The 11,032-nt window shown below is 47.4% G+C and overlaps 1 protein-coding gene across 1 annotated transcript; it reads left to right on the top strand.

Annotated features, from left to right (window-relative positions):
* The first annotated feature begins 5,192 nt into the window (after positions 1-5,192).
* Positions 5,193-10,753, top strand: LOC308392347 (zinc finger protein 277-like). The gene is made up of 11 exons (XM_080875319.1): positions 5,193-5,225; positions 5,750-5,945; positions 6,220-6,308; positions 6,422-6,504; positions 6,740-6,831; positions 7,534-7,644; positions 7,723-7,792; positions 8,008-8,142; positions 9,172-9,214; positions 9,300-9,474; positions 9,669-10,753. The coding sequence occupies exons 1-11, from the start codon at positions 5,198-5,200 to the stop codon at positions 9,856-9,858; spliced, it is 1,212 nt and encodes a 403-aa protein (XP_080731445.1). The 5' UTR covers positions 5,193-5,197; the 3' UTR covers positions 9,859-10,753.
* Positions 10,754-11,032: the final 279 nt, after the last annotated feature.

Raw genomic sequence — 11,032 nt, 5'->3', positions numbered from 1 at the left:
TCGGAGGCCGTAAAATGCCAACGAAGCGCCTTCGCGGACCCCCGGTAAAACACGAATTAGAAAAGGTGCATTCAAGTGGTTCAAGGAAATATAAAAATTCAAGTTTCGATAGCTGAAGGTTAATTAATGTGAATGAAGTTGACTAACATGTAACGTTGGACGTTGTTGCATATATATAGCAAAGCATATAAATCACATGAACACTCAGATCCTCAAGATATACCTGAGTGTTCTCTGAACATGAAAGTTTAGTGTTCATAAATCCCCATTTATTAACATTACATTAGCATATGTGTCCTCCCCTCTATTACAAATTTTTAAATGAAACGTTATTTGTGAATGTGTACCATGTGTACAGGTGTAAGGCTCCCTAAAATAAAAGTCTGAAAATAACATTTGAGTTTCTGTACAGGGGGGCACAAGAAGGCTGGATATGGTGCAAATTCTTAAATAAATGACCCAAGTTTTATACGTGAAGTCAGTTTTAAGGTGGAGTGGCTGCTGATGACACACAGCTTGGATTCGGGAATTCACTGGAAGCACGTTGTGGTCAAAGACCACTGGGGGGCACAAACAGCTCAGTGTTCATCCTGCAGTCTGACTCACTCTGTTATTCTCAACAACAACAAAAAACTATAGATAAAAGCAATGACAGCAATACTGCAGAAATAATAAACCTTTCTCCCTTTAAGCACAGAATGAAAATATGAAAACACACTGTCAGCTGTTTTTTTTAAAATATTGCAAATACATACATGATGTGATGTCATGCCATGGTGATAATCTCATATATGACACGTTATTATGACTCTGTAATCACCGAAAAGTGCTCACAGTCAGTCTTTGTGACTGCAGTTTGTTAGTCCAGCATAAAGAACAAAGTATTTCACAAATACTTTGAACCAGTATATAAAAAAATATTTTGAGTTTTAAAAGTTCATGTTCACTGGCGCACACACTACCAGACACTCCTTCTCCATGCTTCATGGTGGGAACCATGCATGTAGAGACCATCGTTCACCTTTGTGGAACCAAAGATCTCAGATTTGGACTCATCACACCAAAGCACAGATGGTCTAATGTCCATTCCCTGTGTTTCTTGGCCCAAACTAATCTCCTCTGCTTGCTATTTGACCATAAAGGCCTGATTCACACAGTCTCCTCTGAACAGCTGATGTAGAGTGTGTCTGTTACTGGAGCTCTATGTGGCATTTATCTGCGCTCTGATCTGAGTAGCTGTTAACTTGTGATTTCTGAGGCTGGTGGATGAATGTATCCTCAGCAGCAGAGGGGACTCTGGCTCTTGCTTTCCTGGGACGGTCCTCGTGTGAGCCAGTTTCTTTGTAGCGCTTTATGGTTTTTGTGAAGTTTTTGCAATTTCCTGGATTGACTGACCTTCAGTTCTTAAAGAAATGACAGACTGTTGTTTCCTTCGCTGATTGGTTCTTGCCATAATATGAATTCTAACAGTTGTCAAATAGAGCTGTCAGCTGTGTACTAGGCCTGCACAATAAATAAAAAATTTATTGTCATCGCAATATCAAGATGTGATCAAGATGGCGCCGAGTATGGCAGCCTCGTCGCGAGCTCCCCCAAGCAACAGCTTTTTTCTGTGTTTAATTTTACTTTTCCTTCATTTTTTCGCGAGTAGCACATGTCTCCTTGTGTACGACCGACAAACCTTACTGGACATAAAAGACGGTCTTTCTTATAACTTTCCGGAGTTCAAGTTTTGCAACACGGACGCTCCGTTTGCAGACCCCCCATTCATCTCACCTGAGACGCCTTTGTTCTCTGGCCCTGGAGGCCGCAAACGCCGACGCAGAGGGAGAAGATCTGGCGTTCTGGTTCGACTGAGACGGCGCACTTACAGACCACCGTTACCCAGTTTATTACTGGCTAATATGCAGTCTCTGGAGAACAAGCTGTGCGAGCTTCGGGCACGGATCTCATTCCAGCGAGAGATGCGGGACTGCTGCGTGATCTGCCTCACAGAAACCTGGCTATCGGACAAAGTACCGGACTCCGCAATACAACTACCGGGGTTCTCCGTGCACCGCGCGGACAGGTCACAGGATCTTACTGTGTGTTTCATGATCAACAACAGCTGGTGTGATTATGCGAACGTGCACCCGGTCAAATCCTTCTGCTCACCGGACCTGGAGTACCTGATGATTAAGTGCCGGCCATTCTGGCTACCGAGGGAATTTACAGCAGTGATTATTACGGCTGTTTACATTCCCCCACAAGCCGACACTGACCGTGCACTCAGGGAACTGTACAGCGCGATCAGCAGCGAGGAAACTGCACACCCAGAGGCAGCGTTTATCACAGCCGGAGACTTTAATAAGGGAAACCTGAAGAAAGTCTCACCAAAACTCCATCAACACATCCTTTTCAACACACGTGGAAACCGGCAACTCGACCACTGTTACACCTCTTTCCGGGATGCGTACAAAGCCCTCCCCCGCGCCCCATTCGGCCAATCAGATCACTGCTCCATCCTGCTCCTGCCCGCCTACAGGCAGAAGCTGAAACAGGAAGCTCCAACCCGGAGGGCGGTGCACTGTTGGACGGACCAATCGGAGTCTGCGCTGCGGGACTGTTTTGATCACGCGGACTGGGAAATGTTTCACGTGGCCGCCAGAGACATTGATGAATACACAGACTCAGTCTGTGGATTTATCAGGAAATGCGTGGAAGATGTCGTCCCATCCAGAACAGTTAAATCCTTCCCAAATCAAAAACCCTGGATTAACGGAGATGTTCGCGCGGCACGGAGCACCGCCTTTGCCTCCGCGAACACATCGGACTACAAACACGCACATTACCAACTCCGGAAGACGATCAAAGCAGCCAAACGTGAGTACAGGGACAGGGTGGAGCAACAGTTTGACAACCCTCGGAGTATGTGGCAGGGACTAAACACGATCACAGACTTTAGAGGGAAAACCAGCACACCGCAGACCACGGCCTCTCTGTGTGAGGATCTAAACGTATTCTACGCTAGATTCGACACAGCGAACACCATGAGACCGGACAGTGTGCGCACCGCGGATGACGTCAGTGCGCACACTGTGTCTGAGGAGGATGTGCGGAAGTGCTTCAGGAAGGTGAACGCACGCAAAGCTACTGGTCCGGACGGGATTCCCGGCCGCGTCCTCAAGTCATGCGCGGCTCAGCTGGCTGGAGTGTTCACGCACATCTTCAACCTTTCCCTCTCTCTGTCTGTAGTCCCAGCCTGCTTCAAAATGGCCACCATCGTCCCTGTACCCAAATCCTCCACCATCTCCTCATTGAACGACTGGCGACCTGTAGCCCTGACCCCCATCGTAAGCAAATGCTTCGAGAAGCTGGTCAGGGACTTCATCTGCTCTGCACTACCCGACTCACTGGACCCTCTACAGTTTGCATACCGCCACAACAGGTCCACTGATGATGCCATAGCCCTGACACTACACACTGCCCTGTCACACCTGGAGAAGAGAGACACGTATGTGAGGATGCTGTTTGTAGATTACAGCTCAGCATTCAATACCATCGTTCCCTCGAAGCTGGACAGGAAACTGCAGGATCTAGGACTGAGCAGCTCCCTCTGCAGCTGGATCCTTAGCTTCCTGTCTGACAGACGCCAAGTGGTCAGACTGGGCAGCATCACCTCATCCCCCATCACACTGAACACTGGTGCTCCACAGGGGTGTGTACTGAGCCCTCTCCTGTACTCACTCTACACCTACGACTGCACAGCCACTAACAACTCCAACATCATTGTGAAGTTTGCGGACGACACTACAGTGGTGGGTCTTATCACCAACGGTGATGAGACAGCTTACAGGGAGGAGGTCAGCGCCCTGACCCACTGGTGTCAAGACAACCATCTCACCCTCAACGTCGCAAAGACAAAGGAGTTGATAGTGGACTTCCGGAGGTGCAGAGAAGTACACACCCCCATCACCATCAACGGCGCTGCTGTGGAGAGAGTGAGCAGCTTCCGGTTCCTTGGTGTACATCTGGCTGAGGATCTTACGTGGTCAGTACACACAAACAAAACAGTGAAGAAGGCGCAGCAGCGCCTCTTCTTTCTCAGGAGACTGAAAAGATTCGGCATGAGCCCCCGCATCCTCAGGACCTTCTATCACTGTGCCATTGAGAGCATCCTCACTGGATGCATCACCACCTGGTATGGCAACAGCACCGCCTACAACTGCAAAGCTCTCCAGCGAGTAGTGCGGTGCTCTGAACGGATAATTGGAGGTGAGCTTCCCTCCCTCCAAGACATCTACAGGAAGCGCTGCCTGAGGAAAGCGGGGAGGATCATCAAGGACTCCAGTCACCCCAGCCATAAACTGTTCAGACTACTTCCATCAGGAAGGAGGTTCTGCAGCATCCGGTCCCGTACCAGCAGACTGAGAGACAGCTTCTTCCATCAGGCCATCAGACTGCTGAACACGTCATAGACACCTCAGCTTCACTACTGGAACTTTAACATTATGCACTCCACACTGTATATAAATGCCACTTGTTTTGCACATATTCAACTCTGTATATTTTATTATTATTATTATTTATTTATTTTTTAAATTTTTTTTTAACTATTTAATTTGTAAAAATGTGCATACACACACACACCACACACACACACACACGTAGGAAAATATTTAGTATACACATCCAGAAATGCATACACTATTATATATTGTACATATATTTATTAGTTTCAGGTTGGCCATTCTTGTATTTTGCTCGTTTGTGTTGTTGTGTTTGCACATCTCTGTTGCTTGTGGGGCTCGCACACAAGAATTTCACTCGCATGTGCTGTGCCAGTGTGCCTGCACATGTGATGTGACAATAAAAGTGATTTGATTTGATTTTGATTTTGTTAATAAATGGGTATTTATGAACACTAAAATTTCATGTTCAGAGAACACGCTCAGCTATATCTTGAGGATCTGAGTGTTCATGTGATTTATATGCTTTGCTATATATATGCAACAACGTCCAACGTTACATGTTAGTCAACTTCATTCACATTAATTAACCTTCAGCTATCGAAACTTAAGTTTTTATATTTCCTTGAACCACTTGAATGCACCTTTTCTAATTCGTGTTTTACCGGGAGTCCGCGAAGGCGCTTCGTTGGCATTTTACGGCCTCCGATTGGTTTGGTTTGTGTTATTTGCACCACGTGACACCAGACATGGCCGCCAGCGAGCCGAGTAAAGACGGTAAGTGTGACCTTTTAAACGTGTCCGCGGCTTTAATGCTGATATCTGGTGGTCTGCGTGCAAAGGTTTGGGTGTCGGTGACTCTCCGAGTCTGTGGGAATCCACAATCAGCAGAAAAAAGGCTAAAAAAAATCAGAAAAGCAGGCGGGAACCCGCCCGGCTAAGCTAGCAGGCTAGGAAATAGCTGGGCTGCTAACTGTGATTATACAGCAATCTCTATATTCAGTCAGTACTCAGTCTGACAGCTGTGAAGTTTATTCAGGATTTAACAGCGTGTAAAGTCTGAGTTCGATTAATGAGTTATTTAATTCATTAATTAATTAATTTATTTTTTTACTTTTAGATCATAGTTTTGTCCCCACGGGTGATGAAAATAATTGTATACAGACAGATTTTTGTAGATCAGAGGGAAATGCTTCTTCATGCTAGGCTGTACATTCTCGCTTCCGCTTGGTTTTGACTCACCTGGTCTGGAGTAGAGTGTGTGTGGTATATAAGGTGTAGTCTCTCTTCTGCTTTCTCAGGTAAGGACAGCATTCTGGAGCCGCTGTGTTTCCCCGATCAGCTGGCTGACACCTCCAGCCCTCCCGGTGTTCAATGTCCCGGCTCCGAGCCGCTGGTCTGCCTGTTCTGCTCTGAGTCCGTCCCACCGCCGCGGAAAGACGTCCTCCTCAGACACCTGCTGATGGAGCACAAGCTTGTCATCGCCGACGTCCCAAAGTACGAGCCACACATGCTCCGGCTCACTCGTTTAACTCTCGGGAACACGTTTGGATGTTTTTAGCATTTGGAACTCGATCATTTCACCAAAGACTTCCTGTAATTATTTGGGGTGATGGGGGGAAACCCTTACCTTACAAGTATAAATATATACAACAAGTCCAGCATGTCCACGCCTGTTAGTGTGCTGCTTTTATGAACCGTGACGAAGTGTTTCTGTGCGCCGGTAAACCTGGCTGTGAGTCGGTTTTTACTGACGAGTTTCCTCCATCAGGTACTTGCTGTACTGGAAGGGCAGATTCCTCGAGCAGCCGCTCACAGATTTCTGCAGCGTCATCAAAACCAACTCCACAGGCCCAGTCGGTGAGTTCACTCAAACCCACAGAGGACCTGACCTTTCAAAGTGAACCACGTACACTTCCTCCAGCTCTGATTAATGACTCATTAAAAACTCTTCTTCCTCGCTGACCTGACAGAGAAGCAGGAGGACTACTTCCTGCTGTGTGACGTCCTTCCAGAAGACAGAGTCCTCCGAGAGAAGCTGCAGCAGAAACGACTGGTGAGGAGACGTGACACTCGGAGCATCCTGAGTGAATCTTGTGCTGCTGGAAGTTTCGTTTCTTTTAAACTTTATTTTGAGGCAAAGTCTGAAAATCAGGAAAAATCAGAAAAATTGCAGATTTGAGTGATTTGACACACTTTGTGTCGTTGTAACCTCTGCACTTTAAATATCTGAGCACTCTGAGGTAGTTTTCTGAAGAATTCCTCTGAGCTCTTCTTCTGTGCTCCCACAGGAGGAGGTCCTGGAGCAGCAGCAGAAGGAGCGAGACGACAGCAGCTTCCATCGTCTCTGCATGTTCTGCAGCGAAGAGTTCACGGGAAACAGGTAAAGCGCCGCGGGATTCCCATCAGTCCTGGAAACCTCACGTGTGTTAGATTAAAGCAGACAGAAGGTAGAGCTTCCTGAAATCATGTGACTAAAAGCTTCTTTGCTTCCTGTAGTCATCTCTTATGATCCAACCCCCCAAAAGCTGCTTTGACCCATAATTCCATAAACATCATTCAGTGACATGTCTGAGCCTGAACCAAGAAGCTGATCTGAGACCAGTGCAGCTCCTCACCCTTCTTCCTCTCCTGCTAAGGGTCAGGTCTCAGACCTGTGCAGGTGTGCGCTGGTTCATGAATGGCATGAAGGTGTGACTCACTGGTGTTTACCACAGTTCTTGTGTGGATCTGTGTCTTACCTCCAGTTAAGCTTCCATCCATCCATTTTCAGTCACTGTGTTGGTTCGCAGATGCTCGGCCTCCCTCTGCACAGCCACCACCTCCAGCTCCTTGCGGGAGGACGCCGAGAGACATAACCCGCGTCCGCTCCGGGTCTCCTCACATTTGGACATGCAGCGGCCCATGGCGAGAGAGGCTGCTTCCCTCTGTCTGCCACTATGGGCACGCTGCGTGGATCTTGAAGTCTTGTCCAAATGGGAACTTCTGGACGAAGGCCAAAGGACTGCAGCGCAGTGCTAACAGTGATGATGTCAGCTGATGTTTTCTTTTGTTTATTAAAAATGGCTCCACGTGCTGTTTCCAGGTCGTCTCTGCTGAACCACATGGCCAGAGAGCATTCCTTCAGCATCGGACTGCCGGACAACATCGTCTACTGCAGCGAGTTCCTCGACACGCTGCAGGACAAACTGGACAGGTACGCTAATCGTTGCTTTTTATTCACAGCGTTAAGTTTTGTTTCGCGCGCCTTTTCATTTTGCTCCCCTCGCTTCAGTCTGCAGTGTCTGTACTGCGAGAAAACGTTTCGAGATAAAACCACGCTGAAGGATCACATGAGGAAAAATTGATCTCCAGCGCTAACCAGGTGCTGAACCAGGTGCTGTGAGCTCGGGGTAGCTGTGGATCAGGAGGTGCAGCGAAAGGTTGGAGGTTTGATCCCCGGCTCGATCCCAGATACTGAACCTTGGATTGTCCCTCCTGATAATATTCTTATTTACTGTGTCAGCCTGGATGCAAAAGTTTCAATCAAGTCCACTTCCTAGTCCTCCTCTGATCCTGTGTAAATGTCTGCTCGTGTCATCTCTGTATCGTCCGCAGTGATTGGTCGGACTGGCAGGCTCATCCGGTCTCTGCAGTGTGTCTGTTCTGTGATCACCAATCGGAGACGTTGGAGCAGATCTACGCGCATATGAAGGTACGGGAACGTAGAAGTTTCAGAGAAGGAAAATATCGTTTTCTGCTTTTCATCCCTGAAACGATTCTGCAAAGGCTTCTGGGAGAACGGAGACAGTGCACACTAACAGGAAACGATCTGCTTCCTGAGGTCTCTGCAAACATATGAATCCATCGTTCGCACAAAACATGGATTTTACTCAGAAAGTGCCCTCACACACAGACGGACCGAAGCTGAAGAGCTTTTAAAATGAAGCGCCTTTTATTTTGAAAAGTTTCCAAATAAATACATGATTGTCAAACCTTTAACGAGCAAATAAAAATGTTTCCTCGTTGTTGGGTCTGTGTTTCCACAGGCCCCGCTAGTTTAGAGACTTATTCATCATGAAGGAAACAAGACATAACAGAACATCTTCAACCGGTTTTTCACTCGCTAACGAGGGAAGTCTTTGGTCAAGAACCAGCTCTTGGAGCCCACGCCCCTGTCCTGTCTCAGGCCCGAAGTCCTTCAAAGAGCAGCTTCCCCCGTAGCTATTTATTGACATGGCAGTTACAATACACAATACAACACAAGCACCTCCCACTGTAAAACCCCCCAATGGTTCTAAGACGTGTGTGTGTGTGTCTGTGTGTGATAAAAGCAGGAAGCTCACAACAGATCTGTCAGGATGCATCTGCAATAAAAGCTCCCCCAGCACAGAGTGGCTGGAGAGGTCAGAGACAAAGGAACGTCTTGATCCTATAGGTTGAACTCAGACCGTACAAATTTAAGAAACACGATGACAACATTCAACAATTAGACTTAACACTCGTGAACAATAAATAAATCTAGGATTGGACGTCGACTGCAGTCCGATTTTGTCGTTGATTAAACGTTCTGGTTTAAAGTCAGAACCAGTTTCCCAAACGTGACTCTAAGTTTGTGCTCACGAGTGACGAGTTTACCTGAGAGGCAGAAAAGTTTCTCTCTGCTTTCTGGTTTTGTTATTTATGAAGTCTGTAACGGGCGTCGCGTGCGTGACCCTGACATCTTTCTGTTTTGTGTTTGCAGGAGGCTCACGGCTTCGACCTCCACCTCCTTAAGACCGAGCTCAGTGGGTGAAATCGCCGTGGTAATTCGAGCGCAGTTTGCTTCTATTTCTTCCTTCTGAGTGTTTCTAATGTTCTGTCCTCCCTCAGACCTCAAGTTCTACCAGCAGGTCAAACTGGTGAACTTCATCCGGCGGCAGATCCATCAGAGCCGCTGCTACGGCTGCACGCGGATGTTCGACTGCCGGGCGGACGCCCTGCGTCACATCGCGGCTGAAGGTCACGTGATGAAACTGCCAGAGATGTCCGCCTGGGACCAGCCGCAGTAGGTTTAAGGAAGCGCCTGCAGAATTAACCAATGAGAGCGCGGGCTTTAAAGCTGGCGTACAGCTGCTGATGAACGTGGTCAACGCCACAGATGTTTACACTTCATTTGGAGTATTTTTATCAGCTGAGGAAAATGGCGTCCTTTTTGGGACTAATTTGAGCCTGAGCACTAAACGTCGTCTCGCTCCGCAGGTATTACTTCCCCACGTACGAGAACGACGCTCTCCTGTGCACGCTCTCTGACAGCGAGGAAGGCGACGGTGACGAGGAGCATCGCGGCGAGGAGATCCCGGTCATCGCGGAGGACATCTCTAACCTGAGAGCGCTGAAACAGTCCAGTGTCCTCAAGCAGCTGCTGAAGGAGCGAGGAGGCAGCAGCTAGGACCACAGACGGACACGTGTCATACGTTTGACTCAAAGGCGTCTCTGACGTCGGCTGAGCTCAGCTCATGGTGACCACATCCCACATGGCTGGAACGCAGCGGCACGGGTTTGAGTCCGGCCCTTTCCCTCTCAACTATTTCCTGTACGTCTCTACTTAGTAAAGATAAGAAAGGCAAAAGAAGAGTCCTCTCCACAGCTGGACACGCGGACGCCATGATGTCCGCTGAAACGTAATTGCTCTGCCTCGTGCAATGAAGCTGAAACATGCGTTTTCTTGAATGTGAATTTTAGTACTCGAGTAAAAATGATTTTCTTTTGTAACTTGTAACTGAGCTGGATTCAGTGCTGTGGTGGACGAGCTCATCGTCAAGATGAGACGAGAGACTCTTTATTGTCATTGCACAGTCACACTTAGAACAACAGCACTACACAATTGCAAACTGTCCCGCGTCGGCACTACGCACAACACAAACAACACAACACAGGAACTTAATAAATGAAAAGAATGAGTGTATGTTTTACTGCACATTGTTATTATTATTGTTGTTGTTGTCCCCTCAGAAAGCCCAGGGACGTCTCGTGCCTGAAACATCTGTCCTATTTGGTGTTTCTGTTGTTTTTCTGCATCGCTTTGCTGAGCGACACCTGCCGTATGGTGGAGCCGAACTGCAGCGCTCAGAGTTTTCACCGCGTCCTTCGCGTCCAGGCTCACGTTCACGAACATGCAGCACTGAGGAGAGAAACGAGAGGTCGCTGCAGGAACTCACTGCTGTCAAACTTCCTGTTTTATCCTCATTTCGTACTCTGGCAGGCTGTAGGACATTTTGGACAATCTATAATCTTCTAACACAAAAACATACAAGTGTTCACTGAAGTAAACACACAGAGCAGTAGCAGATTTTTTTAAGTGTTTTATTTATTTTCATTTGCTGCTAACTGCCTTGTTTTCATTTGTAGTTTTTGTAGTAGGAAGAACTACAAAATCTACAAATAAACAAAGAGCAGTTAGCAAATGTAGTGCTCTCCACTATGTGAAGCCCTCACATGAATTTTTTAGATTTTTCAGTTTAAGCCAATTAAATGAAATCCAAAAATTCAGCCCCAACAATCAAATGATCCCCTATGAGCAAGCACTCTGGCAACGGTGGAGAGGAAAAACTCCCTTTTAACAG

Source organism: Rhamphochromis sp. 'chilingali' (genome assembly GCF_963969265.1).
Source record: "Rhamphochromis sp. 'chilingali' genome assembly, chromosome: 2".
NCBI lineage: Eukaryota > Metazoa > Chordata > Actinopteri > Cichliformes > Cichlidae > Rhamphochromis > Rhamphochromis sp. 'chilingali'.
Note: the sequence above shows the minus strand (reverse complement) of the source record. Positions and strands in the feature narration are given on the sequence as shown.